General features: G+C 38.6%; 1 protein-coding gene across 5 annotated transcripts in view; it reads right to left on the reverse strand.

The window, feature by feature from the left end:
• Positions 1-16,339, reverse strand: part of MICU1 (mitochondrial calcium uptake 1) — a 237,074-nt gene that overhangs the window by 95,859 nt on the left and 124,876 nt on the right. For all 5 annotated transcript variants that reach the window (XM_029931893.1, XM_029931890.1, XM_029931889.1 and 2 more), the window contains one exon: positions 15,384-15,498. In XM_029931893.1, coding sequence (XP_029787753.1) covers positions 15,384-15,498 — 115 coding nt within the window. The remainder of the gene's footprint in view (positions 1-15,383; positions 15,499-16,339) is intronic.

Raw genomic sequence — 16,339 nt, forward strand, 5'->3', positions numbered from 1 at the left:
ACCACTTGGTCCAGTCTGTGGGAGCTCTTCTTCAGTTCAGTCATTATATTCTTAAGCTCCAAAATTTCTGTTTGGTCAGGTTTTATACCATTGTGTGTGTTCTTTTATTGTTTTGCTGATTTTGTTATTTAACTGTGTTCTCTTATAGCTTCCTGAAGATATTTCAAACAGCATCAATTATGTTGAATTCTTTGTTCGATAATTCATGGCTCTTCATTTCTTTGTGGTAAGTTACTCGAATTTTTCTTTGGTGAAGTCATGTCTTGATGCTTTTTCCTGATTCCTGTTGTATAAGTATCTGTGCATTTGGATAAGCAATTATCTTCTCCACTTTAAGGACTGAACTGTGTAAAGGAAGGCCTTTGCTGAGGGTGGGGCACACATCCTAGCTGGGAAGGGTGCCAAGTGCAGGAGTGTGCGGTGGCTCTGGGTCCAGATGTGGTGGTGACTTACTGGCTCAGGATGCTGGGGTCTACAGTACTGCTGATTGCATAGTCCTTTGCAAGAAGTGCAGGGTATCCTCAGAGGCTGCAATGGCTGTTGGCGTCCTTGGGCAGCACCTCCAGGTCTAGCAGGTGGGAACTGGGGCAGACAGTGATAGCAGCTGGGGCAAGTAGTGTGCACACACTCAGCTTTAGGAGCCAGCTGCAGGTGGCTGTAGTGGCAGGGGCCAGCTGCAAACACACACATAGTGGTGGGGCTAAGGCAAGCAACAAAAGCCAGGACCAAGTGGCAGCTATTGTGGCCCTGGCTGTTAGACTGCACTACTGTGACTTCTGGGTCTTGTCATGGGTACACAGCAGTGTAAGAGAATGTCCTGAGTCAGCCCATGGGCATGCAAGCACACAGGTGGAGGGATTAGCTGCAGGTGAGCCTAGTTGTACAGACTAGTGCCTGGAGACAGGGCTAGGGCCAGGTCCACAAACAGCTGTGGGGACAGACCTTAGCTCCTGGCATGTACTCCCATGGCTACAGGATCTTGCCACAGGTGCAGACACAACAATGGAGGCAGGTGAAGGGCCCTGGACCAGCAGTATGCAAGAGCACAGCTGGAGGGATTAGCCCTGAGTGTATACACAGAGGCAGGGTTGGGATGAGCTGGTGCAGTCTAGGCTAGAGTAGTTTTGCAGCCTCAGAAGCTTGGGCTGGCGGCTGGTGCGGGTCCCAGACTCCAGTGGATAATGAGGTGGGAAGAGTGGTTGGCATTACTGAATACGAATATTTTGGGGGACAAATCCCAGTGAAATCTGCAGGAAGTATGTGGTAGCTGTGTTGGCCATTGGCCACCTTCAGTGGTGAAAGCTCTGGGGTCTTCTACAGAGCAGATCACTGGGAATCCCAGTCACTCCATGGCTGGAAATAGTATCCCTGCTTTTCTACCTGATTCCTAACCAATGCTCTACATCTCATTTTTGATGGTCTCTGGGTAGAGTGAAACTGAAGCAAGTCCTTTGTACAGTGCCCTGAAAGGCCGGGGAAGCTGACTGGTCACTTCAGCCTTCTGTTTTCAGTGAGGGGAATTCTTGCTAGATAAGGAGTTTCCTTTTGGTGCTGAGCAGTGCTGGCTGGGAGAATGGGATGGCACAAGCAAATGGAGCTGTTTATCCTTCCTTTTGTGTGATTATTCACAAATTTGTTCCACTGTGTTAATAATGTTTCTTTTTTTTTTTTAATGTCTATTTATTTTTGAGAGAAAGAGAAAGAGCATGAGCGGAGGAGGGGCAGAGAGAGAGGAGGAGACACAGAATCCGAAGCAGGCTCCAGACTCTGGGCTGTCAGCACAGAGCCCAAGGTGGGGCTTGAACTCATGAACCGTGAGATCATGCCCTGAGCCAAAGTCGGAAGCTCCACCGACTGAGCCACCCCGGCGCCCCTATTGATGTTTCTTAAATGGAACTCCAGAGCTTTCCCAGGGCCACTTCTGTGTGTGGATGGCTATCTAATTGTTGATCTTTATTGGGAGGGAGGAGGCTGGGTTCTCCTGCTTCCTTGTCTTTGTGACATTACTAAGTAAAGCCCTTACTCTGGTGAATCCATTTCTGGATCTCTATTCTTTAGAGAAGTTCCTGGGATTTTAACATCAGGTCATATTCTTATCTTCAAGAATATTATTACACTACTACCACATTCACTATATGAACCCCATCATTTAGGAAATCTTATGGACCCACAAGCATCTTGAAAATATTTCTAGAACTGTTATGGGAATTTACAGGTCATTTATGATTTAGTGTGAATTCTTTTAATCTGAAGATTCAATTTTTTTAAAGTTTATTTATCTTTCCTAGTAATCTCTATAGCCAACATGGGCCTTGAACCCATGACCTCAAGATCAAGAGTTGCATGCTCCTCTGACTGAGCCAGCCATGCACCCTAGATTTAATTTTTAACTTTTATCTATTTATTTTGAGAGAGAGAGCAAGGGGGAGGGGCAGAGAGAGAGAGAGAGAGAGAGAGAGAGAGAGAGGGAATCCTAAGCAAGCTCTGTGCTGACAGCATGGGGCTCAATCACACAAAACATGAGATTATGACCTGAGCCAAACTCAGGAGTTGAACACTCAACCGACTGAGCCACCAAGCACCCCTAATTTTTTCAAACCTAAATTTGTTGAACTATGAGAAAGGCAATTTTCTCTTTTGGAAAGATGGTTGAGGAGAGACAAATACAGATACCTCTCTGATAGCTGAGCACATAAGCTTTGTGAATGTGATGTAGATGTGAATTAGCTCAGTGAAAGAGGCTGATATCACCCATGGAGTGGAAGCTCCCTCTTCCTAACAGGACCACTTTGCCAACCGGGATGCTCTCATTGTGACACAGCAGTCTGGATGTTCCCTGCCTCCCAGCCCTGTAACTACAAAGAGTTATGGGGCAGTGTCTTTTTCCTAGAACCCTTTTCCGGTTGTGTTTCAGCAGTGTCTGATCCAACAAAGCACAGTTTTCTGCTAAATGGTATTAAAGATGGGGACTGGGTCATTTTGCTGCTTTTCTGCCAGGGTGTTGCTCCACTATTTTAGATTACAGGTATGTCTCTGTTCTTTTTGTACAACAAAGGGGAAAAGTAATTCTTTTTGGATGAAAAATGTCCTAGAAGGCAGAGAATTTAGTCTACTTTGACAGTGAAGACCAGTCTTTTCCCATCGATTTGTCTTGATACAGACTAAGGGCTTCTTTCTATCTGTGGAAAGAACCCAGGAAAGAAGGAAGCCCTATATGTCTAATTATGTTCCACTACTGGAAAACCTAGAGAGCCAAGCACAAGACAGATTTAAGAGCAGGGCACTCCTGGAAAAGGCCGGGAAGGATTTCCTGATGAAGTGTGCAGAAAGCAAGAAGACAGATGAAACCATCTGTGAGAACAATGGTGTTAAAACAATGGTCTGCTTTGAATATTTTCTCCTCTGGGTGCTAAAACAAGCTGAATCAACAAGATCATTCTGGCTCCTGTACTGAGAATGGACTGTAGAGAAGCCAAGTGTGACAAAAGAATGACCAGTTAGGAAGGTACTAAAATATCGAAGAGACATGAGAGTACAGTGAAAAATGGTGGGACTCTGGATTATTTCAAGGTAGAGCTGACGGATTTGACACAGAACAGAAATACAAATATTCAGACTATTTTTCAAATGCACATGCAAACACACACACATTTTTCTCCTTTCCCAAAATGGAATCGTACAATATATATGTTTTGACTCATCAATATGAGTCAGTTATGAACATTTTTCTATGCTAATAAATCTCTGAATTACATACATAATATTAAGTGCTGTACTGAACTTCACTGCATCGACTTATTGTAATGTGTTCAGCCACTTATTTGATATTTGAGTTCTTTCCCATGTATGTTTTGACCATCAACATCATTATACATGTGATCATTTTATTAGCCTAAACTTGTAGAAAAAAAATTACTAAGCTAATGGGGTAGCACTTTTGAGAGTGTTTATCTGATATACACTGTCAAGATTCTGAAAAAGTATGCCAATAATTTATGCTTTTATATATATATATATATACACACACACACACACACATATGTGTATATATAACACACACATATGTGTGTGTGTGTGTGTGTATATATATATATATGTATATATATATATACACACACACACATATAGAGAGAGTCAATTAAATTTAAGTGTCATTCCAGTAGTTAATTTTCATGCACAAATGGATACTCAAAAGGGTACACTATGATTGTGGCAGTCAAATGAAAGGAAGAACAACTGTCCCTTCAAAAGAACGTAATTAACCCTAATCTTTACCCCAGTTTCTCAGGGCTCTAAAGGACTTCACCTTTGAGTGTGATCTCAGTTTAGGGAAGACTCATTCAACGCATATAGGACTAAGCCTAAGTCTAAGCTGGTCTTAGGCAGACTGGGGGGATAAAGCTGCCCAAGATGCAAGGTACAACCATGACGCCCGTGATTTACTTGTCTGTAGTCTGTCACAGGGTGGCCAGGACCCTATGAACACAGGGCGTAGAAGGCGGGGGTTAAGCTGCTATTCCCAGCAGCACTCACTGGAAGGATCTGATTACTCTGCTTTTACTCTGATAAATTCTGACCATAAAGGAAAACATTTAGAAGATTAATGTATAGTCTTAGAACAGACTTAACATTCACATTTGGTTAGTCTGGCTTTTATTTGAAAATCCTCAAAGAAAGAAACTACGTGAGCTTACCATCATTACATTACATACAGGCTCTACAATGACTACAAAGAGAGCTCTTTATTCTTTATTGCATCTCAGTGTGATTTATTTAATGTGAATTGACAAGGTTTTCTAAAGAATATGGAACACTACATGTCAAGAACCTGCTTTTAAAAAATTCATGGGGGTGCCTGGGTGGCTCAGTCAATTAGGTGGCCGACTTTGGCTCAGATAATGATCGCATAGTCTGTGGGTTCGAGCCCAGCATTGGGCTCTGTGCTGACAGCTCAGAGCCTGGAGCCTGCTTCGGATTCTGTGTCTTCCTCTCTCTCTGCCTCTTCCTCTCTCTCTGTCTCTCTCTCACACATAAACACTAAAATTTGTTTTTAATTAAAAAAATTTATAAGATTGTGAAACTTCTCTGAATTCCTTCAGCAAGACGTTAGCTGTACAGACACTTATTCCTTCTATTGTTTTCCTACCATTTACTTTTTTGTAGAAAATACATTTTAGCCCCGATTCTCAATAAAAAAAAGATTTATAATTTCACACCAGCAGGAAAGAAAGAGCTAATGTCTCTAGTTCATAGCACATAACCTATCTTTGAGCTATATCTCAGCCTCAGTTACTGGATGACCTTCTGAGAGCTGCCAGAAACAGTCTTTCATTTAAATTGCTCTTCCTTACACTGTTATTTGACAGTTGTGCTACAAGAAGAGTATTCAATGCCAGAGATGTCAAAAAGCTTGGATTCCCCAAGAGTTCCTGGGAGAGATTCTGGAAGGCATGCCAGGGCTTTATCCTTGATTAAGGTCATGTTCTACTTCAGGAATATATTTTCTTCAAATGCATGTTACTATTTTTATGCCCAAATCACATAAGCCTGTGTGACAGATCCCCAGCCCTATCTTAAGAGATACCTTAAAAAATAGTAATCTATGGGACACCTGGCTGTCTCAGCATGCAACTCTTAATTTTGGGGTTGTAAGTTCAAGCCCCACATTGGGTGTAGAGATTGCTTAAAAATAAAATATTTAAAAAAAGAATCTGTTTGAATTTCCTTTCATCCTATGTCGTTTTAGTCCACTCCATCTACTCAACGGTAGCCACAGTGACAGCTATGGCAAGATACAAATCACTGCATAGATGCTTAGAATTAGCTGCTTTAACAAGGAAGATTGGATATTTGATATTTAATTCAAGCTAATGTGATGACCTCTTTACATGTGACTTGGTTTGGCATTCACCCAAAAGCTATTTGGTTTTCCTCCCCTAAATTTTAGCTATTCTAATTAATTTCCTAGAGTTCATTATACATATACTCATAAAGAGTAGCTATTATTTTAAAACAGTTTTAAATACCAGGCAAGACTGCTAAGGGTACTTGTTGCAATATAAAATTTTAGTATGTATACTAAAGTAACTTCAGAAAAATTCTTAGCTGTTTATTTAGCCAACAAATATACATGGAGTACTTACTGTGTGTCAGATTCTGTGAATATCTTCTCTAGGTGTAATAATTAAGCAAACCATTCTGTGACAACCACTATTCTTGCCTTGATTTCCTTTGTGTGCCCTCAAATTCCCCAGCACAATAAATAAGCTTTTCCAGAACTGTTACAGGAAAAGGTAAACAACAATGATGAAGCCTAAGCAAAGCCAAACACTATTAAGTTGTGGTTTTAGGGAAAGGTCAGCGATATACATGGGTGGATACACTTGATTACAGTCCAGCTACCAAGAGGCAAACAATGTGGAAAAAGTGGGGGTCATGGACCATAAGCAAAGACATTTAAATCAGTTATTGAGGACTGAATTCTTACAGAACCATTCAAACCATCAATAGAACAAAAAAAAGGACAGGATGGAGCCTGAGGAGGATAAGACAGAAGTTAGAAGAGTCACGAGGCTGGAATGTGGGAAAGCTTCTATAATGTTTTAGGGAAATAAAAAGAAAGGCTATAGTAGAAAGGTAAACTGAGGTCCATCTGGCACTGTAATCAAGGATACGGAGATGGATGGGTGGTTGAGTCTACTTAAAAGGGACTCAGAGAAGCCACATCCCAAATAGCCTTTCATTCAAGTATTTTTAAAGGGGCGCTTGGGTGTCTCAGTTAGTTAAGCACCCAGCTCTTGATTTTGGCACACTCTCATTTGTGAATTTGTGAGATCCAGCCCTGTATTGCTGTCTCTCTCTCTCTAAAAAATAAGTAAATAAATTAAAAAAAAAATATATATATATATTTTTTGAATGAACAGTATTAGAGGGATACAGTGTTAGGTATTTTGGGAATACAAAGCCATATGACATACTTCCTATTTCAAGATATTATTTAGTGATACTATAACCATTGTCTAACTTTTATTAATTAGAGATTCTTTTGAATAATAAGCATTTTCCTGCAAATATCTCTGGAGCTGTTATGATTCACAATTCAGGGTAAAAAAAATTTTTTTAATCTAATGTTTGTTAAAAAGTAAAACAACAAAATCCTAATTGAGATATGCTAAGAGAAAGGTTTTGAATAAAGAGAGAAAAAGAAATAATTTTATACATGAGGGTATTTTCTATAAGGCAGAGAACCTAGCCTATTTTGGAATTTTATTTTTCCTGCTCCATGAACTTAATCCCATTGATAAATGCAGCCTAAGAAAGTGGGAAGCCTTTGGGTTTACCAAATGCTTTCCCGATTAGGCTTTCCTTCCCAAGGGCCTAAGGAGCAGAGAAGTAGAACTGGGAGAGACCTCCTTCTCTTCTCTTTTCCAGAGCCCTTGACTGAAACTCAGGTATCACAGAGAATGAGCTCCCTGGAGAAGTAGCAGAAAGCTTTGTTGACCAACATCAGCTGTTCAAGAGAGGACAAAGTGTATGCAGACCTAATTTTGGTGGCAGCATTAGCCCACTGAGCATACAGAAAATACTGCTGGCTACCTCATTCAATACTCTCTCCTTTAGGGGCACCTGGGTGGCTCAGTCGGTTAAGCAGCCCACATCGGCTCAGGTCATGATCTCATAGTTCGTGGGTTCAAGCCTCATGTCGGGTTCTGTGCTGACACCTCAGAGCCTGGAGCCTGCTTCAGATTCTGTGTCTCCTTTTCTCTCTGATCATCCCCCGCTCATGCTCTGTGTTTTTCTCTCAAAAATAAATAAACATTTAAAAAATTTTAAAAATACCCTCTCCTTTAGAACACAACCTAGCTTGACTATTTTTTTGAAAGAGGAGAGCTGCAGACATCATGTGTCCTTAACCAAATTTCTATAACATTTTCAGTCAATATTAGAATTTTATGAGAATTTTTAAAAAGTGAAAATGGAGCAATTCAAATAAAACACCTGTGTGAAAAGGCCAGTAAGAACTGGTTTCCTTAGAGGGTACAATTACGAGATCTTTCCCAAGATACAGTCAAAATACAATTTAGTTCTTATTTGTTATAAGCCATGATTTGCTTCTTCAGTCCCTGTTCTTCGCTTAGCCTGTGAACCCTCAGAAGGTATCTGAAGGACTGTTCCCCAAATATAAACTTCCTTTTGCAGATAAAGAAAACATTTTACTCTTCTAGTACAGTCATATGCAGGTCTGAGAGACTTAAACACAAACACAACTTATTTCTTGTTCATCTGAACTAAAATTCTTATGTGGTTGTTGATATAAAAGTGTAAATCCTACAACTTTCTCCAACAGTAGAGGTACTAACACCTTATCATGCTCTCAGATACATCTGGCTCAAAATGAGCATCATAAATATTTGATACATTTAAAAACATTATTTTATTGTGTGGATAAAGCTGTATTATTACAAAATCAACAAGTCAACCTTAAGAACAGGTAGTGCCAGAGAAAGAAGTTACTGGTAAGTAACACAATGAGACATTTTTGGCTTTAGAATATGCAAATGAATATTTCTAAAATTCTAAGCACCTCTTACAGGCAAAAATAGCACTGAATTCAGCCTTTCATCAGCTTTGTCTTACTCCTCATAATGTCACTTTAGCAATGGTAGATAATCCTAGACATAAAAAACAGGCAGATTAACAGCTAATCCAAATTTTCTCTATAACTTCCCCAACACTGATGTCCCAATAAAAAAGATTTGTAACTGCCTTAAATCTGTTTATAGATCTCAGAATGTTGCCTTGCTTATATTTTTCAACAAATCACTCAAGCTGAAAAACATGTTCATTTATAACTTCTGAAACATTTTCATTAGACAGAATGACACTGATCAGCACCACTCTCCAAGTAATGTACACTTTATGATCAGCTCCTGAGTTCAGTATCGCCTGAGAATCAAAATATTATAAACTTTCACTTGAATGCTGTTGTAATTTCTCAAAAGGTCTGTGAGAATTGTTGGTCACAATGAGAATGTGGTTTAATTGTCAGTATGTCAGAGCCTGCTACAGTGAAACTCACTTAATTCAATTTCTCTACTCAAAATCTGTTAAAAAAATTTTTTTAACATTGATTTATTTTTGAGAGAGGGAGAGAGACAGACACAGATCTTGAGCAGAGGAAGGGCAGAGAGAGGGGGAGACACAGAATCCAAAGCAGATTCCAGGTTCTGAGCTGTCAGCACAGAGCCTGACGTGGGGCTCATACCCACCAACCGTGAGCCGAAGTCAGATGCTTAACCGACTGGGCCACCCAGGTGCCCCTCATTCCTCAAAATCTAAAGAGGGAATCAAAATCAGAATACACCAAATGATGCCTGACTCTCATCAGGTGAGGTCCTATGTACTGAACATACTGTAACATTTTTTGTTTCTGCTTTTTCCATTAATTTCAAAGATTAATTAATAGTAAATAGTAAGGAAGATGCTTAACAATCAACTTTATAATTGTTTTGTTATTGCTTCCCATCTAGAATTGTTTTCATGTTATTAGGCGACAGCACTAATAGCTTTAGTTAGAACACATATGGAGACAAAGAACACAAAATAAGTATTTCATAATTGTCAACAGCAAAGATCCAGAGTCTAAGTTATACTATCATTACCGAATGAATCTTAGCATTAGCAAGAATGACCCAAATCAGTAAATTCTATGTAGCATTCTAGATAAGTCTCTGTACCTAGTTATGAGAAAAATCTGACTTCTATAAGATTTAAGACCATCAGCTAATGTTGCAGTTGGTTAGTGCAGAGAATTAAGCCATTAATAATCATGCTTCTATATTCTCATTCAATTCCTATTAACCTACTTCAAGGATCAGAGGCTTCTTGGAAATTATTTAATAACAGTAATTATTAACAGTCTCTTTATCTTGCCTAGAAGGAATCTAGATTTATTTACTAAATACTTAATATTCTACTTAATACAGACGCTAAAACCCATGTAGAAAATTCTTCAAGTTAATCCATCAAACCTGATCACACGTATATGGTATAAAGCAATAGAATTTATGAATTTGGGGGTGTCTGGGGGGCTCAGTCATTTGAAAGATCAGACTCTTGATTTTGGCTCCGGTCACAGTCCCAGGGTTGGGGGTGTGAGCCCCATGTCAGGCTCTGTGCTCAGTGTGGAGCCTGCCTGGGATTCTTTTTCTTTCTCCCTCTGTCCCTCTCTCCCATTCACGCTCCTTCTGTCTCTAAAGTGAAAAAATAAAAATAAAAATAAAGCCTTTCCAGAAAAGAAAGAATTTATGAATTAGGAATGAATGGGGAATACAAATACATGAATTTTAAGTTATAAGAAAACAAGCTTGTGTGGAAATAGCTTAATCTAAAAACATGTTTTCCTCATTCCATTTGTACTGGCTGCAGACTGAAGACAGCAGCTACAAGAATTTTTATTCTCAATTTGCTAACCTTCCTTTTGGAGAAAACTGAAAAAAAGTTATATTCTTGTTTTGTTATACCTTGCCTCACTGCTTATATAGAATAGATATGTCTATAGTGAATATTGTTGCAAATCTGTAGTGAATATCATTCCAAACCTGTGATCATTGCGTGTAGTTTACATTCTAGATAATAATAAATGAGGAACAGAAAGCAATTGTTTGGATGTATGTGCCAAGGAGAAAAAATGAAGCAGGTAAGGGGTTTAGGAGGTATGCATGTTTAAGCATGTGTATATGACAAATAAAACTTTTACAGGTGTTTAAAATTTTAGATTGGCCAAACAGGGTCCCCATTATCCAAAGCACACGCAGAGAAGAGGGAGAAAGTCATGCTATTGCTTATTATAATCATGTAATATTGCTGCCAAATTGGTTGTTATTCTGGGTATGTGTCCAAGATATTGTTTAGCTAAAAATCAAACTTCTAAAAAGCTTAATAAACATAAAATGAAATGACTCTCTTTAGTGGGGGAAATTATAGTAATATGCCTTTTTTTAAGAAAAGCAGCTTTCTAAAAACATATGATACTCAGCTTTATTTTACATGGCTGCCTATTTTTTTTTTTTAAGTAGGCTCCATGCCCAGCATGGAGCCCAATGTGGGGCCCAAACTCACAACCTTGAGATCAAGACCCGGAGACTGGGATCCGGGCCGAGATCAAGAGTCGGGTGCTTCAGCAACTGAGCCACCGGGCACCCTACGTAGTCTTTTTTTATTTTCCTAAATAAGTTCTATTCCCAACGTGGGGCTTAAAATCATCACCCTGGGATCAAGAGTCACATATTCCACCAACTGAGCCAGTGAGTCACCCCAGAAAAGCAGCTTTCTTATTTTTTAGAAGAAGTAATTATAAATTGAGAAGGGAAACAAATGATTTGCTGTATATAGTTGTCGAGTTTTATTTTAGACAAAATAGAGTTATTAAGGTACTTGGAGGTTCCAAATGTCAATCCATCTGGACAGAGGGTTCATTTCTTCAAAATTATGGCACTTTCTTGAACACTATTGAGTCTATCAATTTTGGAAAAACTCAGACACTCAGAAATAGGACGGTCTTGCATTATCTGAGTTATGTTGTTTTACATTACTCTGGCTGGTCTTCTGCTGTAAATCTTTAGGACAAGCACCTGTTGTCCACCAGAGTAACAGACTAATGAATATGCTACTGCACTTTCCCTCATCCAAAACCATTCCTTGGCAAAGATTTTTGTGTTTAAAGAACTGCATTCTATCTTGTAGGATGATTTGGGAACTGTTTAGTGTGCCTACACTGTAATGAAATCTTGTTCACCACAAGGAAGTTGATCTACTGCAAGTCTCATTTCCTATCATCCTAGCAGCAAGCAATCTGGCCATGGGAACAGAGTGATCTCAGTATAATCTCTGTGACACATTCTCCCCCATGGTTTGTTAGACAAAGTGGACAATGAGACGTGCTATATTCAGATCGCAAGAATGTTTGAACTGCCCATTATCTCTAGGAGACTTTATGACCAACCTTTCCACACCCAGCCTGAGAGAAAGAAGAGGTACTCTGTAAGTTACGGTTTATCAGCACTGAAAATGTGATCACTGAGGTAAAAGCCAATCCACAGGAATCTAGATGCTGGATTCACACCCTGAATCATTTACTTACTCTGGGACTTGGAGCAAATTTTTTGTATGTAACCCTCTGTATGCCTTAACTTCCTCATCTGTTAAATGAAGATAATAATAGTACAAATATTATAAGGTTGATGTGAGAAAAATGTATGTGTAACTGAAGTACCCAAAGGAGAAGAAAGAGAAGCAAAGAAAAAGTATCACAAGAAATAATGGCTAGTGGCATCTGGGTGGCTCAGTCAGTTAAGCGTTTGACTCAATTTCAGCTCAGGTCATGATCTCCCAGTTGTGAGATTGAGCCCGTGTCAGGCTCTGTGCTGGGCATGGAGCCTGCTTAAGATTGAATCTCTCCCTCTCTCTCTGTTCCTCTTCCACTTGCGCTCTCCCACTCAAAAGAAAGAAAAAGAAAGGCTGATTTTTTTCCAAATTGGATGAAAACTATAAACCCACAGATCCGAAGAGCTCAAAGAATCCCAAAATAAGAAACTTGCAGAACACTACATCAAGGCACAGAATAACACAAAAGAAACCAAAAACCGTGTCCTAACCTAGGGCATCCCCAAACAGGGATGATTCCTCCCCATCTCTACCCCCCAGGGATCCTGAAGACATTTCTGATTGCCACAACTGGGAGAAAGGAAAGGGTATGCTACTGGTGTCTAGTGGGTAGAAACCAGGAATGTTGCAAAACCTCCTCCAATGCACAGGACGGGTCCCACAGCAATAAATTATCCTGCCCAAAAAGTCAATAGTGCCAAGTTGAGAAAAACTATAGGCATATAATAATGAAAATACTTGAAATCACATTCTTATTCTATTTTCTCATCCCTGACAATATAAAAAGTACGGCTGACCCTTGAATAACACAGGCTTGAACTGTGGGGGTCTACTTATGTATGATTTTTTTCTGGATACGGTCCAGTATAATAAATATACTTTCTCTATTATGGAAAAAAATATATACTTTCTCTTCCTTATGATTTTATTAGTAACATTTTTTCTTAGCTTACTTTATCATAAGAATACAGTATATAATACATATAGCATACAAAATACATGTTAATTTAATTTATATAGGCTATTAGTAGTTAAGTTCCAGGGGAGTCCAAAGTTGTACCCAGATTTTTGCCTGTGGGGTAGAGGAGTATCAGTGTCCCTAACCCAAGTGTATTCAAGGGTCAACTATATGTTACATTGTGATACCAAGCACTTTTTGTAAATCACTCACCATGTTTAATCTAGGAGCTGAGCATCAAGAAGTAAAGAGGTGCCTGGACCAGTAGAGCTACTTGGGAGTGGTTTCCAGAATTTAAGGGTCAATATGACCTTTACCTGCTCTAAAACAGTTAAGTTTATTAAAGGAGTTACACAACGTGCTAGGTATTCTGAAGGTTCTGCTCTGTGGTCCTTCTGACACTTAATAAAGATACGAGGGTAATAAGACTGAACAGTAGATACAAATTGAAATCTCATTTCAGCTCAACAAACATTTGAGGAACTAGGGCCTGAATACACTGTATGTATCAGCACAGTTCTCCAAGTTGGGCCTCATCATTTAATGCAGTACACTCTGTGCCACATCATGCTTACTGACCGCAAATTCTATACAAAGTCACACACACACACACACACACACACACACATACACACAGAGCTTAAAAATCTCTACCAGTTCTGCTGGGTTTTTTTAATGACAAGATTTATGAATCTTTTATAATCAGATATGAAATAGCATTCTGTGACAGGATACCAAGAATAAAAACCCAGACAGATTGCATACTTACTAAATAGTAGGCAGTAAACTAGGTACTTTATGATCTCATAATCCTCAAATCATGTGGGTCTGGTATTATTGCCACCTTTGTTTTGCAAACAAAACAGATGAACAAGTTCACTGACTTGCCCCTAATCACAAAGCTTAGAAGTGGTGGGGCCAGGACTTGAACCGAAGACTATTTTGGAAACCATGCCCTACCAAAACAACAACTAACTTTAACAAGACCCAATTTAAGACCATAAATGTTATTTTATTTAGTTCACTATTTTGGATCTTCATAACAAATCAATGTGTATGTGTGTATCTCCACTGTCAAGAGCAGGACTGGTCTACCACACGAGTTTATTCAGACACTTTGGTATCCCAAAGACAACTGTGGTAAGGCATGTTAGTCTGTATTTCTTCATTTTTCTGTCAACAGAGGGAAGAAGTGTAAGAAGGGTCAGAGCCATGGCAGGAACTATGTATTGTGGAGGTCATTTACTAAAAACTACCTTAAAATTTTATCTTTAGAGATGACTAGCCTAGAGAAAGGAAGGAAGATGCAGTAATTTTTGTTTGATATGTCAAACAAATTAGACATCAAATTAGACATTTTTTCAAACAACTTAGAAAAAAATTAGAGAATCACCTCTTTCAAACATACAAATCAGATCTCTTTGGTTCAATTTAGATAGATTTTAATAGGATATACACAGAAAGCTAGAAACATAAATTTTTTGTTTTTGTTTTTCTGAATGGTTAAAAAAAACCCCACTTAGAGTATACTTATCAACCAAATTGCTTAGCTTGAAAAAATCAGAAATTTATCTATCCTTTAAATTAGTCAAATTTGAATTTTTGTCTTAAAAGGTAATCCTTTAAGATTCAAAAGTGAATACTGAACACAAGTAGAAAAACTGAGCCAGTATTCTTCTTTAGTGGAGAAATGACAGATCAATATGTGCTTTTCTCTTTAACATGTCTTTATTTATTTTTGAGAGAGAGAGAGAGAGAGAGAGAGAGAGAGAGAGAGAACACACGTGCATGCAAGTAGAGAGGAGGAGAGAGAGGGAGACAGAGAATCCCAAGCAGGTCCTGCACTGTCAGCACAGAGCCCGATGCAGGGCTCATATTCATGAACTGTAAGAACCCAGGCGCCCTGATCAATATGTGTTTTAACGGAGAAGTAGACACATTAATGAAGGCTGTAAGGCCCAGGCAATATACAATTTATCTTTACAGAATACAGGGCTTCAAACACCTAAGGGTTTATTTAACTTCACAGATTTGTCTTTTTTTGTTGTTGTTGTTGTTAAACTTTACTTTGATATTTTATTTCTCTTCCTCTTTCTCAGGTGGTTCTAAATATAAGTTAAAGAGAATTCATAACAAATGAAATTATATGTTAACTTATAATTCATTAACTCTACAAGCATGTCTTTTTCCGCCTCCAATCAACTTTTTTATGGTCCTGTATGCTCCCTATAAAGGAATAAAATGAAAATTTTATACTTACTAGAAAGAACAGTTGTAAGGAAAATGTAGTCTGAAAAGGATATGAGTCCACATTCTCCGAGGGTATAAAATATACTGCCTTCATCAGCAAATTTTTCTCGTTCCTGGGCAATTTTCTGTTCATATGCATGGGTCCCACCAAAAGATAAAAAGAAGATATAAAATAATGAGAACACAGATAGACAGAGACGAAACACCATTTATCTGACAGTTTTTGGCTACTTATTGTAAGCATTTCTCTGATGGCCATTCCAAATTAATGGATCCTTTACAGTTTTCAAGATGATTAAAAGTATAAGACAAAAGATAGTTTTGTTTGTCTCAACACAGGTCTAATGGGAACACTAGAAAATAATTTCAATTTTATGGACTCTTGCCTTCTGACATAAACAGGCCCACATCAGGACTTGTTTTGTTTCTTGGTCTTAAAAATTATCCACCTGAATTGTTGAATCACGATACTGTATACCTGAAACTAATATAACACTGCACGTTGACTACACTGGAATTAAAAACTTCAAAAAAAAAATAAAAACAATCTGCCCTTTTCTGCAGAGGTATATAAAGTAGAAGCAAATACAAATGAAACAAGTTAAAAAAACAAACCCCAAATGAAATTAGTACAATTTGCCTAACATCAGCTAATTGCCCAAGAAAAACGTTATGACTAATGACCAGAAATGAAGAGATAAGCAACTATTTATTTTCAAGGCCCACACAAACTCTCAGAAAACTAACTTCTGAAACACTAATTTTAATTTTTACCTGATGCCCCCCAAGAATCTTAGGCTTGGCGTGTAGGACAGTTTGCAGAGCAAACCCCACCTCTGAAAGATATGGCAAATCAGACATGCATGCTAAGATTTAGGCATGACTGAATTTAGTTGTATTTATTGGTACCTTGCTGGAGGCTCCTAAATTTCAGCTATTTGGTGAAACCCTCCTAAAATTTAGATT

This window comes from Suricata suricatta, chromosome 2 (genome assembly GCF_006229205.1).
Source record: "Suricata suricatta isolate VVHF042 chromosome 2, meerkat_22Aug2017_6uvM2_HiC, whole genome shotgun sequence".
Classification (NCBI taxonomy): domain Eukaryota; kingdom Metazoa; phylum Chordata; class Mammalia; order Carnivora; family Herpestidae; genus Suricata; species Suricata suricatta.